Raw genomic sequence first — 23,327 nt, forward strand, 5'->3', positions numbered from 1 at the left:
CTGGAATGGGGATGGGCTGCAGTTGGATTGAAACAAATCAGTTCCGAACACTCAGCTCTGCTGGGCAGAGCACACTGCAATTCAGGCCAGCCCCAGGCACGGCAGGTCTCATGCCACCTTACAACCAGCCCCTGCTTAAAAGCAGCCCACACCATCAAGCAGCCCACTGCCCAGCTCCTGAGCCATGAAAGCAGTCAGAGGCCCAGAGATAGGAGTAGATTCGATTGGTGGGACCCTTAGGCACCAGCAGCCGATACACAGAGCCATTGCTAAGGGTCTCGAGTGCTCCCAAGCATGGAGAGTCCCCCGGGGCACTGCAGTGCAGCCTGCGGGGCAGGGGGACCAGGGAGACTACAGGAGTGGTTGTCAACTGGTGACATTGCTGAGCTCTCATCTGTGACTTGCCACCAGAGCACAGGCCTGAGGGGTCCTCCAAGGGCTGGGTCCCTCTCTCCATGCCAACCAGACACCCAAAGCAAACGTCAATCCTAGGAGAAGAAGGAAAAGGAAAGAGAGTAAAGACCACAGCCTAGGTGAGGGTGTAAGCATCAGCATGAGGCTGCTCAGGACAGGCAGAAGGGCCTCTTTTGCTCCCCCATTCCCCAGGGGCCACATGCCCACTACTGCTGGGCCAGGGTGAGAGTTGGGGTAGGGGGAGCAGAGGCGACCCAAGCAGGGCTTCTGCCCAATACTACCACTCCCTGGTGGCTGGCAGAGGGAGCCATCAACAGGGAGAACCCCGGAGAGTGTTTGCTCAAGCAGCATTGTAAACCTGTGTGCTGCGGAGCCCTGTGGATGCACAGAAGTGCCACAGACAACTGCAGGGGGCCAGAGGGGGGTCAGGATGCAGGGCTCTGGGTTCCCAGCACCTGCTCAACCAGGGAGACTCCTTGCTTATTGCAGTGGGCTCTGTGTAAGATTTTGTTTGGAAGACTTAAAAAAAGAAAAACTTTCAAAACTACTGTTCTGGATGATAAAAATTGTTTCCTTCTTTGGTCTTAAGGGCCAAGCAAGGTGGCGGGCCTGGAGAAAAGAGCACAGCCCTGTCTTTGTACAGACCCAGTTTACCCTCCTGCTGGCCACTCTTGCTGGGGGAGTGGGGTGGGTCCTGAACTTCTCCAGGAGCCACCTTCCTATCTGTAAGAGAGGAAGGAAACACCAACCTCAACCAGTTACTGCAAGGATTGAGTGAGCTAACTAATGTCAAGCATTGGCCACTGGCCCTGTACAGAACAGGTGCTCCAAAAATGCTATTTCCCTTCCCTTCCTCCGAGCAAAAGACTTACTCAAGAACCAAGGCAAAATCTAGTAGGAGAGCCTGGAAGGCCATCACAGCACAGACTGGGAGTGCCCATGGGCTTGAGGCATGGAAGACGGGACAGTACAGCTGATCCCAGGCCCCCCCCCCAGCTGGTGGCCCGGGGTGCCCATTGCTTTGGTATGCATTTGTAAGGAGCTGCATCTGCAGGTACCAAGGCCCTGACACTTAAGTCTCAAAAGGCTGAGGAAGGCTGGGGCAGATATGGCATCTGAGAGAACTTGTTAGAAAACACAGAAAATGAGGTCACTGTCTCATTTATATGTTCAGATAGGAGCACGGGGCCTCCTCATTCATTCTCCAGCATGATTGCCGATACTAAAATAAGAGTTGCAATGGAATACAAACATCTAGGACACGTGCTTTATTCATTCAGGACACGTATTTTGTGGGCTTCTTACACGCCAAGCTGTGAGCTTGCCGTGGAGGATTCCCAGATTAATGTGATGGCTTGCCTACTCTCAGGGAGCTCATCTAGGGAAGCTGAGCCAGACACAGATAAGCACTGCTCCGTGCAGCGCATCCAGGGTGGTAAGCTCACCAGAGAGGAGGGCTTCAGCTAGGGGCATGGCATTTGAGCTGGGTCTTGAAGGGTGAGTAGAGGGGGTCAGGGAGCAATGGGGGAAGAGCCTTCCAGGCTGAGGACACAACCTGAGAACAGAGAAGAGAGAGGCCTGTGGGGTGTTTGGGGATCCAGAAATCCCCCGACGTAACTTTATTGCAGAGCATGGGGGCAGGGAGGAAGGGCCCTTTGGAACGGTAGGTAGCTTAGGGTCACGTTGAAAGGGCTTTCCGTGTCACACAAGAAGCATGAAGTTTATTTTATAAGCTGGTGCCCCCTAAGGTTTCTTAAGTAGGTAGGGGTGTTATCTGTTCTGGAAAGGTTACTTCAGTGGGAAGGGGCGAAAGACCAGTGGGGAAAGACAAGTGGCAGGAAAACCCTTTCAAAGATGACTCCCATGTTAAAGGGAGATGACAGGCCTTGGGAGGGGAAGTTGTGATGTCAGAAGATGTTTCAGAGTAGAGGTGATGAATAGAAGTGGGTGGTTAGATGTGAGAGGAAGGCTGAAAGAGGAGCGGAGAAATGGTTCATTTGTGCAGTTAGGCAGGTGGCGATCCCACTAACTGTGGGCTCCGGAAAGACGCCATTGAGTGGGGCTCCCAAGTTATCGGAATAAATCCGTTGCCTGCTTTTCCCACGCTAACCAGACCCTGCTGTGTTCTTAAAGGTGTCAACTCAAGGGAGGCCAGCAGGGGGTGCTCTAGGCATTTCCTTTCTGCGCCCTTCTCCCTCGGAGTCTGAAGTTCTGTCAGTCGGTTCCCTTGTGAGGCTCTCTGGCCTTGCCCTCAACCAAAGACAGTCCTGGACAGCTTGGCGTAGCCTCTTTGTTCAGAAGCCTTTCTATAGAAACAGACCTTCGTATCCCCGAGCCAGCCTCTCTCACATGCCCCAAGTCCTGGCACTCGATGGACCCAGGTCAGATCTTCCCTGCAGAGGAGCTGGCTGGGGGTCTGGAGGATCAGAGGGGCCTTTGCAGGCCGTCCTGACCAAGGGGGGATCAAGAACAGAAAACCTGCTGCATTCACGTTTTTGTTTTGTTTCGTTGTTGTTGTTGTGTTTGCGGTACGCGGGCCTCTCGCTGTTGTGGCCTCTCCCGTTGCGGAGCACAGGCTCCGGACGCGCAGGCTCAGCGGCCATGGCTCACGGGCCCAGCCGCTCCGCGGCATGTGGGATCCTCCCGGACCGGGGCACAAACCCACGTCCCCTGCACCGGCAGGCAGACTCTCAACCACTGCGCCACCAGGGAAGCCCCTGCATTCCCGTTTTGACTTCACAAAACTACCCAAGGCACTTACACTTGACCTCAGTGTGGCCTCTGGACTCCTCAGAACACGGACCACCCAGAAAGCCCTCTTAAGGCAGCCCCACTTGTACTCTTCAGGGTCTCCCTCGGCCTCCATACGATGTGAGGTGTTGACGGAGGTGACGTACAGCAGAGGTGAGAGTGGAGTCTGGGAGGCAGCAATCAGAAGCATCAAGGCACCCGGGGGCCGACGCCGCCAGATTCGAATCCCAGCTCTGCCACCCCTGCACGGCCTCCTTCCTCATATGCAGCTGTATCCCATAAGACCTTCCTCCTGAGGTGGTTGTAGGGATGCAAAGGGTCTGACACAGTGCAGGAATCCAGTCCTCCCTTGGAGTTGTTATCTTGTTATTATCATTGTCGTCAAGCATTTGGCGGCTCAGACCCTGCTTGCTCCCTCTGGCTCGGAGCCTGAAACACTCTTCCTTGCACCGCCTCTCCCCCAGGCTCCACAGGGAGGCTTCCTCACACCCCTGACCCACCCTGCGGGGCATCTCTCTGCACTGGATCCAAGCTGGGCCTCCCACGTCTGGCACAATAAGCACCTAATAGGCTTTCTGTTTTTATGAATGAACCAACGGAGCAGAGGAATCGGGCTGCATTGAGTCCTGGGCCTCAATCAACTCTAGTGAGGCCTGAGTCGTGTTCTGGAGACCTGTCTTAGGTGACCAGCCTCATGGAGGTGTCCAGGGATGGCAGTGGCATCAGAAACATGCATATCAAAAGGTACCAGGAGGGCTTCCCTGGTGGCGCAGTGGTTGAGAGTCTGCCTGCCGGTGCAGGGGACACGGGTTCGTGCCCCGGTCCGGGAAGATCCCGCATGCCGTGGAGCGGCTGGGCCCGTGAGCCATGGCCGCTGAGCCTGTGCGTCCGGAGCCTGTGCTCCACAACGGGAGAGGCCACAACAGTGAGAGGCCCGCATACCGCAAAAAAAAAAAAAAGGTACCAGGAACCTGAAGTCCCAATCATGGCGACAGGGTTGTCAGGGTGGAGAGAATGGCAGGGGCTCCACATGGGGCCATTACAGTAGTAGAGGTGAAAGATGCTGAGAGCTGGTTATGAATGAACATGAGATTCAGTTCAGACACAAAGTCGACAGGATTGAGTGACAAAATGAATGGAGGTTGACCAGGAAGAAGTACCTAAAAATGTTTCTGGAGAGAACTGGGGAAATGGCACTTTCAGTCTCTAATCTTTATTCTGATTACTATTATTTTATTGAATGAAGCAGGGGAAGTGAAGCTAAGTGATGCCAGCTAAGAGGAGGAGTGGAGAGAGCCCCTGAGTGGGCTGGTGTGCCCGGAAGTTCCCTGTGGCTCTCCTAAGACTCCCTTCTGTCTGGTCTCAACTGCTCAACATTTACCCCCTGGTGTGTAATTTGCTGGTTTACAAGATTCATCTTATTCAACTTGGTATCCACTGTGCTCGTTATTCATTTGCTTAATCCCTTCACAAATATTTATTGAGCACCTCTTACAGGCCAGGCAGAGTCCAAGGTCTTAGAATCCAATAAATACGTATTTAAGTGATTATGTCATGATATAAAGTCAGCATGGAGAAATTCCAGGGGGAGGAAACAGAGCATCTGGAAAGAAAATATGGGCTACCCATCACCAAGGCCTGTGCTGGTTAAAAGGGTAAAAAATCAGAAGGAGAAAACCTGCTGACTTTATAGAAAAACAGGCACAAAGCCGAGCCTGAGAATGAGGGACTGGTAATAATTGGGCATTTCATCCAATGTGGGACTGGTAATAATTGGGCATTTCATCCGGAGAACATTTTTTTTTAAAGAGGAAGAGTGAAATTAAGTGAAATACCAAAAATCTGAAGGTAGATCTGATCTGCCTAATTAAAAAGGCTCCGGAGGGAAGGACTATCGGGGTGTCTGCAGTTCACATCCCCATAACAGAGAAGGCTTGTCCTGCTCGCTGACAGCAGTGCTTGGGATCACGCTGTCCTCTGCGCTCAGACTCCATACTCACCACTCCAGAGACAGTGTCCCAAGGGGAAGCACAGTTTGTTTCTGGCACATGTTCGCCTTATGTAGATTTGGTCAGTGTTTGCCTTTGTTGGTACTCAGACCCTCGAGGGCTTCACATCTCCTGGGACCTGGTTAGAAATGCAGAATCTCAGGAGCAGCTCCAGGCCTGCTGAGTCAGAAGCCACATTTAACAGGATCCTCAGGCGATTCGTGCATAGTCCTATGAGAGGTGCTGTGGAGGACGTGCTGAGTACTGAGGCCATGGGCTCCAAGAGAAGAGTGGTCCATGGTGAGAGGGACGCCTCCATGGAGCCTCCCTTGGGGCTCCTGTGCTGAGTGTGAAAAGGAAGGCAAGGCAAGAGAGAAGAGACTGCTTGGTCCCAGAGCGCAGAGCCCCTCCACCTGGCCTGCAGCGGGCTCTGGCCTGCACGCCTCTCTACTCCTCTCACCTCGTATTCCCGTGACACAGAACTGCTGCAGGTCACCCCACACACCTGCTGTGTCATTCTGTGCCTTTCTCCTGCCATTCCAGTTACCTGGGACCCCCTTTACCCTCTCCTTGGTAACTCTGTCAAGCCTCAGCCCAGGGGTCAGTTCCTAGGAATCCACCCTGGTCATTCAGGCAGAGCCAAGTGCCTTTCCTCTGTGTCCCACTCCTCCATCCCAGCCAGGTGGCCACCTCACTAAAGTGTGCCCAGACCCCTCACTAAACCCTAAACTCCTCAAGAACAGAGGCCAAGTCTTACTTTCTCTGTATATACACCTCAGGATCAGCACAGTGCCTGGCACATAATAAGTGCTCAAAAAATATTGGATGGATGGATGTTTATCAAACACTAACGAGAGAAGTGAACTTCCAGTGGATGTAGCAAATGTTAATTATCCATTTACTTTTACTTTTCTTTATTCCTCAGTAATGTATGCTGCTGAGAGCAGAAACCATGTCTTATTTCTGTCTGCATCCAGGGGATGCAGCAGATACCACATAAATGTAGGTTCAACAAATGAATGGAAAAAAAACAAAGTGTAGCACAGTACTTAAGAGCTCAGAGCTCTGGAGCCAGACTGGGTCAGAATCCTGGCTCTGCCACTTGCTATCTATGTAATTTGGGTAAGTTACATCACCTCTCTGTGCTACTTTAAAACTGTGGTTGTAATAGAATCTATGCATAAGGTTATTATGAAACTTCAGTGCATTAACTTCATGAAAAGTGCTTAGAAAAGCATTGTTGCTACGGATGGGAAGAGCCTGGATGGATGGGAATGGTGCACACTGCCTGTAGCTAACTTTGCCAGAGTCCACCTGAAGGTAAGTCAGCTGGTACCTCAAGAGGCTGATCCATGAGCCAGGATAAAGACTCATGCCACAGTAGAGGCACCAGAGACATAATCTGGGTCCAGGACCAACCCTGACTCTTCCCCACACCCTTAGCGCCAGGCCAGAGCAGGTCCTGTGCCCACTGACCACTTATCCATCTACACTCACTCTCTCCTCCTTCTTCTCTATAGGAAAATGTCTCCCTGATCAAGGAGATTAATGAGCTCCGCAGAGAGCTGAAGTTCACCCGCTCCCAAGTCTATGACCTTGAAGCAGCCCTGAAACTGACCAAGAAAATTCAACCCCAAGACGTTCCAGAGACAGGTAATGTCACCAGTGGTCAAGAAAGGTAGGCACTGGGATCCAGGGACCAATTGCAGCCACGAGCAGGTCTCCTTTTGGCTTTCAAAGCTGCCTTTCCTGAGTTTCTTCCTGTATCAGCTCACATCCACCCCATGGCCTCCTGGGCACCTCTGCATGCCACGCGCCTGCTCTTCAAAGGATTTGTGAGGACCCTACCACATTCAAACACTCGCAAATCCAGAATTCTTGGAGTTAGCAAAGGTTTCAGAATTCAGAATCTTTCAGATCTTAGGAAGAACATACTATATATACTGTCTGGGGCAGTGCCCTGAAATCAAACACATTAGTATTTCTGTAGTGAAACATATGAATATTCACACTAAACTTCATGAATTTAAAAATGCTTTCCATTTTTAAAGCTTTTTGCATTTTACAATTGTGGATCAAGGATTGTGGACCTGTACGATGAAAATAAAGGCAAAAATAAGGACCAGAAACAATTTAAAGGGAGAGGGGAAAGAATTACATTAAAAATATTAAATGAGTTAGTTATTGCAGTTATAAAATTCCTCTGAACTTCTGATAGCCAAGACAAAAAGGGAAAAAATATGATGGTTTACATAGCTCTCATAGGGGGAAAGGAAGTTTTTTTCTGGAGGAACAAACATTTCCCTGGTACTAAGTTCTGTGAGAAACTAAATACATTGAGCCTTACAAAAGGGATATTGGGGGCTTCCCTGGTGGCTCAGTGGTTGGGAGTCCGCCTGCCGGTGCAGGGGACGCGGGTTCGTGCCCCGGTCCGGGAGGATCCCACATGCCGTGGAGCGGCTGGGCCCGTGAGCCATGGCTGCTGGGCCTGCGCGTCCGGAGCCTGTGCTCCGCAATGGGAGAGGCCACAGCAGTGAGAGGCCCACGTACCGCAAAAACTAAAAACAAAAAGGGATATTGAACAACGTAATTGACAGTCTTAAATGGTAGGTTTTCAGACAATAAAAAAACATTCTTCAGGTGTCTATTTCTTATCTGGACAGTCAATAAAAAACAAGAGTATAAGGTATTACTGTGGAAAATTAAGCCAACATAGTTCAAGTATATTGTTTTCTGGTGGTTTACCTTCAGGAATAAAGCTTAGAAACCCTAATGAACTGAAACATTCCACAGCTGTGGACTGGGTCGTTCAAATATTAGCCACCTCAGGTACTATGGTTATGCAAGGTATTATCATTGGCGGAGGGTAGTTGAAGGATACACAGGAATTCTCTGCACTATTTTCAAAACTGTTTGTGAGTCTTGAACTGTTACAAATTATAGATATATATATATATATATATATATATATATATATATAATTGTTGTCTCATACGCTATTGTCATTAGAGTTGAAGTTAAGAGGGTAAACTCTGTGAGTAGTACCCGAAGAACAATATTACCTCTGAAGAACTGACATAAAAGCACAGCATGTGTTAAAAAGACTGAGAACTTGGGAATTCCCTGGCGACCCAGTGGTTAGGACTCTGCGCTTTCACTGCCGAGGGCCAGGGTTCAATCCCTGGTCGGGGAACTAAGATCCCACAAGACACGTGGCACAGCCAAATAAATTAATTAATTTAATTTAATTAATCAATCTGTTAAAAAAAAAAGACAGAACTTGACTTCTTGGAGGTGAAACCATCTTCAGTTGGAGGTGAAGCATAGATGTGTCTGTGAACAATCACAAAACTTCTTTTTTAAAAAAATATTTCAAATATGCCCCAGCAGCCTAGCAAATAACCAGTTGAGACCTCCTCAGGATGCTGTATGATATAGCCAGGTTCTTCTTATTACTATGATGGAAACTATCAGACATAGACAAAAATTGAGAGAAATTCTAATGAATCCCCATGAATTCATTCCCTGACTTGAACAACTGTCGCTCTTGCTTCATCACTATCGCCACGCCCCACCCCCCCGCCCCAGTTATTCCCTCCCACGCCCATAGTAGGTTATTCTAAAGCAAACCAAACATCATGCCACTTGTGTCATAGAGCCTTACTCAAGGGAGGTTTCATCGGTAATGGCTGAAGACAGGTATTACCAATTGTCTGTCTTGATCATGAAGAACCTAAGTCTGGCTTCTGGTTCTGAACATGGGGCCTCCAAAACAAGTTAGCTCAAAATATACATTCCTATGTTGTTTAAAATTGACCAGTTCAGTTAGTTTTGAAGAATTCTTTATCTGAACAGGAGAGGTTATCATCCCCAACCACAATTTTAGTTTTAGCAGCATTTATATTGTCATTCACACAACAATTAACCAACAGGCCTAATAGACACACCTGCTTGGTTTTCAGTTATTAAAACCATATTATTAGAACGTCTAATTAAAGGTGGCTAATTGAAAACCTACTAAAATGGCATAAATAAACCAAAGGAAACAAGAGACGTACAATTTTGAAAGCTGGAAAATGGATAGGTGAGTGGTTACTGACTTCATAGACCTGAGAAACCTGAATCCTAAGCCAGGAGTGGGGAACCTAGAAGAAACCTGATGAACCCCTGAAAGGCTCAGGAATTAGCAGAAGCAGCTATCTCTGGAAGTGGGGGTGAAGGTGTGGCTGAAAGCAAGAGGGAAAGTCTTTAAGAAGCTGTTAGATCTACCTAGTACCCAATATAGTGGTTAAAAATAGAACCATCAGGTCCATCATCATAAAATTCTAGAATATCAGAGTGCAAAGAAAAAACTCCTAATTGTGGGATATAAAGTCAGCACACAAAAATCAGTTGCATTTTTATACACTAACAATGAATAATTTGAAAAGGAAATTAAGAAAACAATTTAACTTACAATAGCATCAAAGAGAATAAAATAGGGCTTCCCTGTGGCGCAGTGGTTGGGAGTCCGCCTGCCGATGCAGGGGACATGGGTTCGTGCCCCAGTCCAGGAGGATCCCACGTGCCACGGAGCGGCTGGGCCAATGGGCCATGGCCGCTGAGGCTGCGCATCCGGGGCCTGTGCTCTGCAGCAGTAGAGGCCACAACATTGAGAGGCCCACATACCGCAAAAAAAAAAAAAAGAGAGAATAAAATACTTAGGAATAAACTTACCAAGGAGGTGAAGGACTACCTGTACACTGAAAACTACAAAAAAAACACTGAAAGAAATTGAAGAATACACCAGCAAATGGAAAGACATCTTTTGTTCATGGACTGGAAGATTTATTAAAATGTCAATACTATCCAAAGTGATCGACACATTCCAATGTAATCCCTATCAAAATCCCAATGACATTTTTTTGCAGAAATAGAACATCCATTCTAAAATTCATTGGGAGTTTCAAGGTACCCCAAATAGCCAAAACTCTTGAAAAAGAACAAAGTTGGAAGCCTCACACTTTCTATTTCAAAATTTACAGCAAAGCTATAGTAATCAAAACAGTATGGTACTGGCATAAATATAGACATATAGACCAATGGAATAGAATACAGAGCCCAGAAATAAACACTCATATATATGGTCAAATGATTTTCAATGTGGGTGTCAAGACTATTCAATGAGGAAAGGACAATCTTTTCAACAAATGGTGCTGGGAAAACTGGATATATCCACATGCAAAGGAATGAAGTTGGACCCTTACCTTACATCATATACAAAATTTAACTCAAAATGGACTAGACTTAAACGTAAGAGCTAAAACTATAAAACTCATAGAAGAAAATATAGGGGGAAACTTCATTATATTAGATTTTGCAATGATTTCTTAGATATGACATCAAAAGTACAGACAACAAAAAGAAAGTAGATAAATTGGACTACATCCAAATTTAAAGCTTTTGTGCATCAAAGAACATTATCGACAAGCATGAAAAGGCAACCCATGGTATGGGAGAAGATATTTGAAAATCACATATCTGATAAAGGGTTGACATCCAGAATATATAAGGAACTCCTACAACTTAACTACAACAACAACAAAAAAATTTTTTTTAGTAAGCAAAGGACTTGAATAGACATTTCTCCAAAGAAAATATACAGATGCCTATAATAAGTATATGAAAAAAGCAGGTGGGGAGGTAAACAGAAACTAGGCAGAGGCGAGTGATGCAGGCCCAAGAAGGTGGATGGGCTGGTAGGTGGATGGGCTGGTAGGCTTTTGTGTGCTATACCTTCCCAGGGGTGCTACTTTTCCCAGGGCTCCATGGCTAGGCCACAGCTTGACTGAGGAGATGGTTACCAGGGACAACCAGTAGCAGAAGGAGGATGAAGGGTCAAGACCTAGAAAAGAGAAGAAATCAAGAGCCTAGAAAGATCAAGAGTCTAGAAATTGCAGTAAAGGAGAAGAGGCAAGGAGCAAAGGCAGACAGAGAAGGATCCAGACTTCTCCTGGGAAGGATGGGATAAGTCGAGTATACTCTGAATGCTGGCCCCATCAGGTCAATTAGAGGCCAAGGCAAGGATGGCCACTGGCCACTGCTGACCACTTCCTCTTTAAAATACTCTCTTCCTTGGCCACCATCATCTGTTCTTTTCTAGTTTTTCCTCCAGGGAAGGGGTTGGCAGCAGATAGGAAAGAGACCCCTCTTCCACTGAGAGAAGCTTGACTGTGGTGAGGGAGTTGGAGACACAGTTCCTCAGTGAAGAGGGTGGCAATGTCATCCATTAAGAGCAGAGGAGAGAATGGATTTGGCAATAATTTCTTGGATATGATATCAAAAGCACAGGCAACAAAAGAAAATATATAATAAATTAGACTGTCAAATTTTAAAACTTCTGTGCATCAAAGAACACAATCAACAGAGTGAAAAGGCAACCTATGGAATGAGAGGAATCATACAGCTAATAAGGGGTCAATGTCCAGAATATATAAAGAACTCCTATAGCTTGGGCCTCCCTGGTGGCGCAGTGGTTGAGAGTCCGCCTGCCGATGCAGGGGATACGGGTTCGTGCCCCGGTCTGGGAGGATCCCATATGCCGCGGAGCGGCTGGGCCCGTGAGCCATGGCCGCTGAGCCTGTGCGTCCGGAGCCTGTGCTCCGCAACGGGAGAGGCCACAACAGTGAGAGACCCGCGTACAGCAAAAAAAAAAAAAAAAAAAAAAAAAAAAAAGAACTCCTATAGCTCAAAAACAAACAAACAAACAAACCCGATTTAAAAATGGGCAAAAGGGCTTCCCTGGTGGCGCACTGGTTGAGAGTCTGCCTGCCGATGCAGGGGATATGGGTTCGTGCCCCGGTCCGGGAAGATCCCACATGCCGCGGAGCGGCTGGGCCTGTGAGCCATGGTCGCTGAGCCTGCGCATCCGGAGCCTGTGCTCCGCAACGGGAGAGGCCACAACAGTGAGAGACCCGCGTACCGCAAAAAACAAATAAATAATAAAAATTAAAATGGGCAAAGGACTATAGACACTTCTCCAAGAAGATACACAGATGGCCAACAAGCACATGAAAAATGCTCAGTATTACTAACAATTAGGGAAATGAAATCAAAGCCACAATGAGATACTGCGTCACACTCATTAGGATGGCTACTATCAAAATAAATGAAACCAAAAGGAAAAAACAAAAACAAACAAAAAAACCCAGAAAGTAACAAGTGTTGGCAAGACTCTGGAGAAATTGGAACCCTGGTGCACTGCTGATTGGAACGTAAAACAGTACAGCCACTATGGAAAACAGTAAGGTGTTTCCTCAAAAAATTAATAATAGAGTTACCATATGAACCAGAAATTGCACTTCTGGGTTTATACCCAAAAGAAGTGAAAGCAGGGTCTCAAAGAGGGTATTTGTACACTCACGTTCATAGCAGCATTATTCACAGTAGCCAAAAGGTGGAAGCAACCCAAATTTCCAACAATAGGTGAATGGATAAACAAAATGTGGTCTATATATGCAATGAAATATTATTCAACCTTAAAAAGGAAGGAAATTCTGACATATGATACAACATAGATGAGCCTTAAGGACATTATGCTAAGCCAGACACAAAAGGACAAATACCGTATGATTCCACTTATCTGAGATACCTAGAGTCATCAAATTCATAAAGGCAGAATGCAGAATGATGGCTACCAGGGGCCGGGGGTGGGGGGATTGGGGAGCTGTTTAATGGGGATGGGGTTTGACTTTTTCGAGATGAGAAGAGTTCTGGAGATTAGTTGCACAACAATGTGAATGTACTTAACGCTACTAAAGCATACACTTAAAAATGGTTAAGGGACTTCCCTGGTGGTCCGGTCGCTAAGACTCTGCGCTCCCAATGCAGGGGGCCCAGGTTCGATCCCTGGTCAGGGAACTAGATCCCACATGCCGCAACTAAGAGTTCTCGTGCCACAACTAAAAGATCCCACACGCAGCAACGAAGATCCTGAGTGCCGCAACTAAGACCCGTGCGGCCAAATAAATAAATAAGTAAATAAAATTTTTTTTAATGGTTAAGTTAGTAAATGTTATATAGATTTTACCACAATTTTTTTTCTAAGTAGGGCAGAGGAGTTGGAGCAAAGATTGAAGTTCCTAAGTGCTGTTGTGGGGAATGAGAGTTTGCTGACTATGGACATAAAGTCCGTCTGGGGAGAGGGGCCGGGCTGAGGTCAGGTTTAGCATTTGCCTTATCAGTCCAAAGCGTGTCTCTTCGTTTCTCCTTCTCTGCTAGACAGTGAAATGGCTCATCTCCATCTCCCTGGCATCTGGGTTGGAGTGTCCACCCCATAGCAGGTGCTCCATAAATGTGTGCGGGGGTGGAGGTTAGAGGGGGAAGGGAGGATAAGCTTTGCAGCAGCCCAGTAACAGGTCCACACTAGTCCTGCTCTGTCCCCTACAGTGTCCGGCAAAGACTTGCCAGGCATGCCTCCCACCATGAGACTGAATGAGCAAGAAGAAACTGGGAGAATCATTGAGATGCAGCGCCTGGAGATCCAGCGCCTCAGAGACCAGATCCAAGAGCAAGAGCAGGTCCCAGGCTTCCACCCCTTTGCCGGGAGGCGGCTGCCTTCCCTCCTGGGGGCAGAAGAAGAGTTAAAGCTGCAGACCAAGTGACCCACTCTGGTGAGCCGTCTCCAGCCACGCCGGAAGAAGCACGGTGCTCCTGTCCCCAGCCTGACTCTGGGCTGCAGCCCCTGCAGCCCGGACCACACCAGCCTCTCCCTCCTGCCCTGGGGAACCTGGGACATGAGCAGAATAAAGGTGTTCTCCCACAATCACGTCCAACTCTCTGCTTAGCCAAGGAGCTGGGGAGGGAGGAAGGGAAAGAGGGACCCTGAGGCCCGGGGGGCTCCTGCTCATCCAAAGCCGCCACTGCTAGTCCCTGTCCAGGCACAGGGCTGCCTGTCACTGCAGAGATCCCATGCCCCTCCCCGCTCTTTTCTGGACCTCAAGGGCAGGGCTGTCTGTCGCTTCTGACCTGCCTTCTCCTCTGCCGGCCACGTCAGGACCAGAAAAAGCCTCCTACGTTTTCTTCTTACTTATGAAACATAATGAGGTTTTCTGAGAATTTTCACAGCTGTGTGAAGGTGAGGGTAAAATCATGAACATGGCAAAGTTGGTAGAGTTCCCCCACATCTTCCATTGTCTGCAGACCCTGGTGTCAGCACTATAAGCAGAACTCTGCCCTTCTTTCTCTTACCTCCAAGCCTCTCCAGACTTGTCATCCTCAGTCTGCAGGGCCCTGCCCTGCTCCTCCATTTCTGGGGGCCACCTCTTCCTCTAGACCCCATACTGGGTGGCCCAGCCACACATACCAGGAGAGGTGATTTTTTATGCACTGAGAACCCAGATGTCCCTGTCTTCTCCCACCTGCAGAAGCCAGACACCCTTCTAATACCCAAATAACAAATATTAAGCCCCCGATCTCTCCTGGTGCGTCATGGAATCTCAGGGCTGAGATACAACCAGACCTCGAGAAGGACTTGAACTAAGACCTGGGACATGGCTGGAACCCCCTCTCCCTCTCTTATTCTTGCCTCTCTATAGACCAGCCTCCCATTGCCAGTACAGTTGGCAGAAGGGGACCCTTAGCATCCCATGAGTAGATGCCCTGAGGCTGACATGGAGTCTCTAGTCTAACTTTAAATTGCCTAAGGAGAATATTTGGGGCCTAGCTTGAATCTGGAGCTCACCGCTATCCAATCAACTGTACCCATAGGGGTGGGTCACAGGATAGAATCCTGGTTACTGGGGTTCATCCCTGTAGTGAAGTTGGTCATTGTGAGTGGAGCAGATATTCCAAAGATGTCTGTCTGGGGCAACTGTCAGTCATGGAACATGGGGTGGGGGCAGGGGACCTGGAGCCATTGAAGACCTGGTGTTGCACCTGTGCTTTAAGCCCTTTATTCTCCAACTGCCTTTCAGGGTGGCAAGGATGGGACCTCTTTTGCTCACAACCATCTCCAGCACCTGCACAATCCCTGGTCCAGAGAAGGGAAACAGTAAATGTTTGCTGGATGAATTATATTATTTATCGCCCCCCCCAACTATTTAGACTAAGTATTATTGTCTCCATTTTACAGATGAATAGACTGGGACACACAGAGTTTAAGCCATTTTTCTAAGGTTGCAGAGCTAGAGCTGGGACTGGGACCTTCAAGGTCAATCTAGTTCCAAAACCAATATTCTCTCCACTGTTCATGCTTTCATTCACAAGCATTCCTTGAACACCTATTATATGCCAGGCCTGTTCTAGGAGCTAGGATGCATAAATCACTCCGTTCGTGAAGCTTATCTTCCAGGGCGGTAGACAGACAATATTCCAGGCAGATAAGAATATATGGCATATTTGACAGCGACAAGTGCTAAGGAGAAACATGAGAGAATAAAGGAAATCAAAGAACGAAGGGCAGAGAGGTAGGAAGTAGGGGGAAGGCTGTGATTTTAGACACAGGAAGGAAGCCTCACTGAGGCGGTGACATTTGAGCACCTTCCTGAAGAAAAGTGAGGGAGGGAGCCACATGGGAGGAAAGGGCTCCAGGCAGAGGGAACAGCCAGTGCAAAGGCTCTGAGCTAGCACAAGCAGAAGAGGGACAGCGGGGGGTGAAGTCAGAGAAGGCCTTAGAGATTGTGGGAGGACTCTGGCTGTTTCTCTGGGTAAGACAGGCCATTGGAGGAATTTAAGCACAGCAGTGACTTTACCTGCTCTACCTTATAACAGGATCACTCTAGCTACTGGGTGGAGAATAGCCTGAGGTGGGAACTTGGCCGAAGCAGGGACGCTGGGTTACAGGGCCTCTCCCTTCTCCTGGGTCCTCCCACCGTCTAACACAGGGGTCCCCCCCCCCCACCCCGGCCACATCCAAGGCCTGTTAGGAACTGGCCGCACAGCAGGGGGTGAGCAGTGGGAGAGCAAGGGAAGCCTCATCTGCTGCTCCCCACCGCTCCCCACCGCTCCCCACCGCTCCCCATCGCTCCCCACCGCTCCCCATCGGCCCCATCGCTCCCCATCACTCCCCATCGCTTGCATTACCGCCAGAACCATCCCCCCGCCCCAGCCCCCAATCCGTGGAAAAATTGTCTTCCACGAAAGCAGTCCCTGGTGCCACAAAGGCTGGGGACCGCAGGTCTAAGGGATCAGTTAGAATCCACACCTCATGCTCTCTGCCCACTGCCACCTCCTCCCCCTGCCTTCAGTACCACCCATCTGAGCTGCCTCAACAGCCTCTGCTTTGGGGACAGAGTTCAACAGCCCTGTGAGGAGCCTGCCTGTCCACTTTAACTCCAAGTTATTCGATAAGACCCAGAATGAGAACAAAGTCTCACCCAATCAATGTTTAAACTGGAAGCTTTTAGGCTTTGTTCCCTCCACCAAAAAAATTCCCTTCAAACCCCCAGGGGAAGCCAGTGGAGGGCAGGGGGGCGTGGATCTCATGACTTCCCCTGCCCAGCTCTATTCAGGACACCTGGACCATGGATGGGTCTGGCTGGGACCGGCCCCTCCTCGGGACCAGGAGGAAAATAAATGTCAGAGGGGCAAAAAGAATACACAGCCACTGAGCCCTGCCAGGCCCCTTCTTCCCCGCTTGCCCCAGGGCAGGGAACTCCTTTATAATGCTTTGCAAAGTGGCAAACCCACATGTTTGTCCCCAAGATCCAGCCTGCCCTAACCTTTCCTTGAGAGGAAGAACCATCTAGCAAGGGATCTGCAAGCCACACATGGCGAGCTTTAGACATGTGGCTAGTCTGAGCTGAGATGCACTGTAAGCATAAAATACACAGCGAATTCTCAAGACGAAATAAAAGACTGAAAGAGCTCAATCACTTGTGTATTAAAATGAAAATATTTGGGGCTTAAATTAAAATTTCACTGTATTAATTTCACCTGTTTCTCTTTACTTTTTTCACATGATTACTAGATGGTTTTACATTTTGAATTACGTATGTGGCTCATATTATATTTCTACTGGACGGTGCTGCTCTAGAGTTATGACCAGGCCCCCAATCATCTCCACCGAGCAAAGCAAAGAGAAGCATGGATAGGTCCAGCATAATTATTTTGTGAGCTGATAATGGAAAGATAACTTTGATTTTGTTTTTCTTGTCTAGTTCATACACACCAAAAGGAGAGACAGCAGGAGGCATTACAAGGGGTTCAATCCAGCTGACAACCACCTCCAACTAGCCCCACCCCCCGCCCATCGTGTAGTGTGTGGTGCCAGATTCACCTGTTAGAAGCAGAGCCCTGGCCATGTCCTCATTATACTTTGGAACCCTCCATGAGTACCTCAGATGAGTCCAAATGCCTCACCAAGGCATTCAAGGCCCTGTGCCACCTGAGCCAAACTTGCCTTTCCAGCTACCTCTCACAAGCTCCCTGCGCAGCCCCACATCTGGCAGTTCACACGTTCATTCATTCAACACATGTTTACTGAATACTTCCCATGTGCCAGGCACAGTGCTGGCTGCTGAGGTCACAAGGGTTAGCAAAACAGGCACTAAACCTGCACCCACTGGGAACCACACATCTAGTGGGGGATGACAGGTGAATAAATAGGGCGATCACAGCACATGCAGTAAGAGCAGTTGTGGGGGAAGCATGGGGGCCATAGGTGCCCCAAAGAGGCACCTGAACCAGCCTAGAGGTCAAGGAGGGCTTCAGGGAGGAGGTGACATCTCAGTTGAAGAATCTGAGTTAGCCAGACCAAGGCTGGGGGTGGGGCGTGGTAAATATCCCAGGGAGAGAGAACTCTGAGTTCAAAAGCCAAGCGGAAGGGCATAGCAATGTAGAGCATACATAACTGAAAGACAGGCATTCTGGCTGGAGGGCAGGGGCCAGGGGCAAATGACTGGCCTGCGGTGGATAGCAGGGGTTCTGTGAGCCTTGTAAAGGAATATGGCATTTATCCCGAAGTGTTTATTCTGCAAGTGTTTTAAGCAAGGGAGCTCCTGTTTCCCACCTGAAAAGCCTTTACCCCCTCCTCCCTGTGCACTCAAATCCTGCCTCCTCAGGGGGGCCAAAACGTGGGGCAAACCTACCTTGGTCATGCCCTCGAGGCTTTGAAGGAGAATGGGCAAGGGGCCTGTGGGGCTCCGGCCCAGGGGAAAGCGCCAAGGGATGGAGGTACTGGGGCTGGGTTTGGGGGCCAGCTGGTGTTGGAGTTTGGGGCTGAGGCAGGATTTGAGCTTGGAGTCGGGATTTGGGGGCTGTATTCAGGAATATGGGTCAAGGTTGGGGCCAAGGATGAGGCTGCCATCTAAGATCTAGTTCCAGCATTTGGAGCTGAGGTTTCAAGCCAGATTTGGGGTTGGGATCTGGGGCTGGGACTGGAATTGGCTTTAGAAATGGGGCTGGGGGGTCAGGGTTGGGATTTGAGATTCAGGGTTGGGGCTGAGATGTGGGGTAGGGGCCTCGGTTGGAGCTAGGAGTTCTAGTTAGGGTTTGAAACTGCAGCTAGGGCTGGGGTTGGGTTTAAGGCTGGAACTAAAGTTAAACTGGGTTGGAGCTGGGGGATGGGTTCGGGCCTGGGCTCTGGGGCAGATGGACAACATTCCTACTGCTGCCTGGGTCTGGAAATTGTGTTCCTGCCCTAACAGCAAGGGACAGAAGCCCCTCCCTTCCCAGGAATGCCTCAGCCCAGCAGAAGGAACAGCGCCACGTCAGCCAATCGGCTCACGCCCTGCCTTGGAAACACCTGTTGATCCTCCTCCCCCTGCCCCCACCCCCCACCTGAGCTCACCCAGGTGCAGGTCAGGCAGGTGAAGCGCCTCCCCGGAAACAGAGCTGGAGCACCCCACCTGCCCTCCCTGCCGGCTCAGATCGGATCCAGCACCTCCAGGCTTCTTGTGAGTGCCCCGTGGTCCCCCCTACCCCCACCATTCACCGTCTCCCACTGACTCTTCCCCTGAGAGCCTCCACCCCACCCCCAGCCTGGCCCCATGGTCCCGGCACACCTGTGCAAGCACTTTCAGACCCTGTGAAGTCACAGCCCTGGGGAATGCTGGGACTGATTCCAGGGCCCCTCCCTCGGCCCCTCCCCCACCTCCCTTGGGGGCACCTGCAGCTGCCCCTCCTACCTCGTGTGCCGGGCAACCCCTGCTGAGGGATTGTGGAGGACGGATGCCTCATCAGAGGTGTAACCCATGTACAGCCATGAAGTCATAGTCCCGAATGATCCAGGACCTGCGTCCTATATATAAAGCAGGAGTCCCATCCTAAACGGGAGGAGAGAATGTTGTGTTCTTTTATTCAGAAAGCATGCTCTGGGCATCTATGCAGGCCCTAGAATTCCCACTGGAATTCTGACCTGGAGATTTTAATGCCCCCACCCCTCAAGATAAAAGTTATCATCCTCACTTTTCAGATAAGGGTCCTGAGCTCCAAGAGGTGAACTTACTAGGGGCTTCTCTGACCTCCCCCAAGCCCCTCTTCTGACTAACCCACAGCCAGCACTCATCACAGGAACACACCTTCTATAAACTGGGGCTCCCTGAGGGCAGGGGCCGGGCTGCTGTACTTTGCCCAGTGGGAGTCATGTTGACTGGCCTCTGGAGGACGTGTTCAATGAGGAACCACTGCGAGGTCCCTCGTCCACGTACCCACGGTGACAGCGACTGCAGCTGGGGGTCCAGTCCAAAGACCTCCTTCCCTTTGTACCACTTTAGAGAAATCGTGGAGGAGGATGGCATGGGAGTGCGGTGAGAGGGAGAAGAGTGGGGGAAGCAGGAAGACCGGTGAGGAAGTTGGGGGGAGGGAGGTTGAAGCACAGAAGCAGGAGGATGAGGGCAGGGAGTGGGACGGAGACATGTTTAGAGGTGACCTGCACAAGGGAGGGACACAAGAGGAGGAGTGGGTTTGCGGGAAGATGAGGAGCTTGGGTTGGAAGCTGTTGCATCAGAGGTGCCTGTGGGACATCAAGGTGACAATCGTCTATGGGTCTTGGAGCTTGGGAGGGAGATCTGGGTTTGAGAGAGAGAGGGATTTGGGAACCAGCAGCCATGCCTGTGAGGTGGGATGGGGTGCTGGGGGTCAGCTCCTGACTCGCGGAGAAGGAGTCGCAGCCCAAAGAGAGAAGATTCAGGGTCAGGCAGCTGGTTGCAGAAGGGTTAAGTCATAAGCCCCCTCCCTCCCCACAACCCTCCCCCCAGGAGCCAGCGGTGACAGCTGAGGCCATGTGAGTCGGATCCTGAATGAGGCTTTATCTCTGGGTCTCCATCCAGTCCCATCGTCCACCGTGGCACCAGCTCCCTCGGCCAGCCGGGATGGGACAGGCAACTGAGACAGCCAGAGCCAGAGAGGTCAGGGAATGGGCAGGGGGTTCCCTGGATGGTTGAGGGTGCTTTGGGTGGAGGGCGCTCTCCTGAGATCTCTGGAGAGGCATTCCCGAGGGGGCAGTGCTAGGGAGGAGGTTTTCCTGGGCGGGGGGGGGGGGTTGGTTGCAGGGGACATGGGAGGATTCCCAGGGACCATCCCCAAGGCTCCCAGGAGAGACCATAAGGGGCAGGTGGGCCGGGGAGATAGCAAGTGTGATTCTCCCCGCTGCAGGTGATGGTGACCATCCCCTGGACCGTGCGAGGAACAGGGCTCCGGGCCATGATCCGTACCCCTGCCCCCTGACGCGGCCCTCTGCCCTTACTCGTGCCGGACCAGCCATGTCTGAGGGAGAGGCTCGGGCCCCGCCGGGCCGGGGGCTGCCGCCGGATGTGCTGGCAGAGCAGGTGGAGCTGTGGTGGTCCCAGCAGCCGCGGCGCTCAGCTCTCTGCTTCGCCGTGGCTGTGGGCCTCGTGGCGGGCTGTGGGGCGGGTGGCGTGGCCCTGCTGTCCTCCACCAACAGCCGCTCGGGCGAGTGGCGTCTGGCGGTGGGCACAGTGCTCTGCCTGCTGGCCCTGCTGGTCCTGGTTAAGCAGCTGATGAGCTCGGCCGTGCAGGACATGAACTGCATCCGCCAGCCCCGCCACGTGGCCCTGCTCCGCAGCGGTGGCGGGGCTGACGCCCTGGTGGTGCTGCTCAGCGGCCTGGTGCTGCTGGTCACCGGCCTGACGCTGGCAGGGCTGGCCGCCGCCCCTGCCCCTGCCCGGCCGCTGGCCGCCATGCTGTCCGTGGGCATCACCCTGGCTGCCTCAGGTGCGCTCTTGCTTCTGGGCCTGCTGCTGTATCAGGTGGCCGTGAGCGGACACTGTCCCCCCACCCGTGCGGCCGCCCCCTCCGCCCACAGTGACCACAGTGGGAATGGCAGCGTCTTCAGCATCTCAGGACGGTTGTCCGCTGGCCAGCGTCACGAGACCACATCCAGCGTCGCCAGCCTCATCTGACGGAGCCCGGGCCCTCGTTCCCGCGACCCGCCTCAGCCTCCACAGAGCCGTGCCCGGGCGCGAGTGAGGGTGTGTGCAAACACGTGTGCACACACGCACCAAGGGGAGAGTGACTGCATGGGTGTCCCCAGGACTGCTCAGCCCTCTGAAGGACTGTGTGACTGTGATGAGGGGCTGACTTGCACCCACACACCCACGTCACACGGAGAGAACTGCTTCTCCTTGGAGCTCGTGGAACCGTCAGTCTGCCTGTCTGTGTCCAGGGGCTTTAGGCAGAGAAGGGTCTGGGATCCCTGAAGATCCCTGACCTCTATCCCTAACACCCCTCAAAGGCAACTCCGCCCTGTGACACCTGTCAGGGATTTCCCCAGGAGAGGGCTGCCTGCCCCAGAGACTGCACAAGTGAGCCCCTTTATCAAGGAGACTGAATGGTGACAGAGTGGACAGAACACAGGCTCCGGCACGACAGGCCTGGGCTGCAGTCCCCGCCTCTACCACTCACCAGCTGGGGGCCTTGGGCAAGTGGCTTAACCGCTCTGAGCCCCGGTTTCTTGAGCGTCATGGTCACGGTCATCAACTGTTAGGATCAAATGACATTATGTATAGAAGGACCGGGTACACGGCAGATGTGCAATAAAAGTGGTGGCTGCTATTAGTGGTATTGTCTTTATCTCACCATCTCACCAAGAGACCTTCCCTCCCCTCCCCCTCCCCTCCTGCCCCCAGCCACCCCTCCCAAAGGGAACACGTCGTGCCTACCTCAGGCTGACCTAAGGTGCCTTGAAGGTATCCTCAGCCAGACCTGTGGTCTCTCCTCATAAGTACTAGGAAGACTGAGGGGAGACGGGATGAGGGGATGCTTAGCCTCAGGAAGGTAGTGCGTCTCTGGTCCCAGGGAGAAGGTGTTGTGGGCAGGGAGGATGGTGAGTCCTCATTTGCTTATGTGCTGGTTCCAGATGAAGCCTGAAGTATTGGGGTTTTATCACCTGGTTTCTCTGGAGGCTGCAGCTCCTAACCCCACCTCTGAAACCAGAACATCCTGTTCTGTGTAGTTGCAGCACCGGCTGACCTGCCTCTGGGTTTCCAGGCACAAGAGCGGTGTTGGACACCTGCTTGGGCATGAGAGTACCTGCCTGCTTGGGGTCAGCCCTGGAAGGGCTCTCCCTTTCTGGATGCAGGGGCACTTCCTGTGTGACAAGGACAGAGGTCCACTGGAGGAACGCCCAAGAGCGCCAGTTACTGTTTCATCACTTGCTGCTTCACAAAATGAAGATTATAGGAAGCCCCACGGGGGACACCAAGAGAGGCCGGGAAGCCAGACAGACATGTTGCCTAAGAGGTGTTAAATGTGGAGCTACAGAGGCTCTGACAGGAGAAAGTTGCTTTCAACTTGCCAAGATCGAGGCAGTTTCCTGGAGAAAAAACACTAAGCCAACGGATGAGGGAAAGGGTGTTGCCAGGCCTGGGAGGGAGAAACGTGAGCAGAGAGAATAGGGCAAGTCCAGGTGCACCGGGAACTCCGTGCACCTCAGACTCCACATATTCAAATGTGAGCCCCTCTCCTCTCTACCCTGAACTAGGTCCCCATCTCACCCTCCATCCAGCAACCAGGTTAGAGACCTCAGGTGCCGAGGTTCCGCCTTGCTTTTGCAGGCTAGTGTGCAGACTCCCCAACACGACAGGCCTCCCTCCCTCCTCAACACACCCATGAGCCAGCCACGCTGCACCATTGTCGTGACTCCACCACGGGGGGTCCTGGCACGGGCCTGGGCACATAGTAGGGTGTGGATGGGAGGATGAAGGACTCGGCTTGGTGAGACCCACCTATGACTGG

General features: G+C 51.1%; 2 protein-coding genes and 1 long non-coding RNA gene across 3 annotated transcripts in view; 2 read left to right on the plus strand and 1 right to left on the minus strand.

Moving 5' to 3' along the window:
• Positions 1 to 13,829, plus strand: part of CFAP57 (cilia and flagella associated protein 57) — a gene marked incomplete at its 5' end in the record, with an annotated part of 75,738 nt that extends 61,909 nt beyond the window's left edge. The window contains 2 exons of the mRNA XM_082616393.1: positions 6,674 to 6,806; positions 13,581 to 13,829. Of these exons, the coding sequence (XP_082472519.1) occupies positions 6,674 to 6,806; positions 13,581 to 13,795 (348 nt within the window). The 3' untranslated portion in view covers positions 13,796 to 13,829. The remainder of the gene's footprint in view (positions 1 to 6,673; positions 6,807 to 13,580) is intronic.
• On the minus strand, positions 38 to 19,368 carry LOC309801516. The gene is made up of 3 exons (XR_014293606.1): positions 19,259 to 19,368; positions 5,166 to 5,292; positions 38 to 488 (listed from the first exon to the last, which is right to left on the minus strand). It is a non-coding gene; the product is annotated as an uncharacterized lncRNA (long non-coding RNA).
• TMEM125 (transmembrane protein 125) lies at positions 18,911 to 22,145 on the plus strand. The gene is made up of 3 exons (XM_082616396.1): positions 18,911 to 19,027; positions 20,330 to 20,479; positions 20,727 to 22,145. Exon 3 carries the CDS (start codon positions 20,834 to 20,836, stop codon positions 21,491 to 21,493), a length of 660 nt encoding a protein of 219 aa, XP_082472522.1. The 5' UTR covers positions 18,911 to 19,027; positions 20,330 to 20,479; positions 20,727 to 20,833; the 3' UTR covers positions 21,494 to 22,145.
• The last annotated feature ends 1,182 nt before the right edge of the window (positions 22,146 to 23,327 follow it).

The sequence above is a fragment of the Mesoplodon mirus genome, assembly GCF_964341445.2.
Source record: "Mesoplodon mirus genome assembly, chromosome: 3".
Taxonomy (NCBI): domain Eukaryota; kingdom Metazoa; phylum Chordata; class Mammalia; order Artiodactyla; family Ziphiidae; genus Mesoplodon; species Mesoplodon mirus.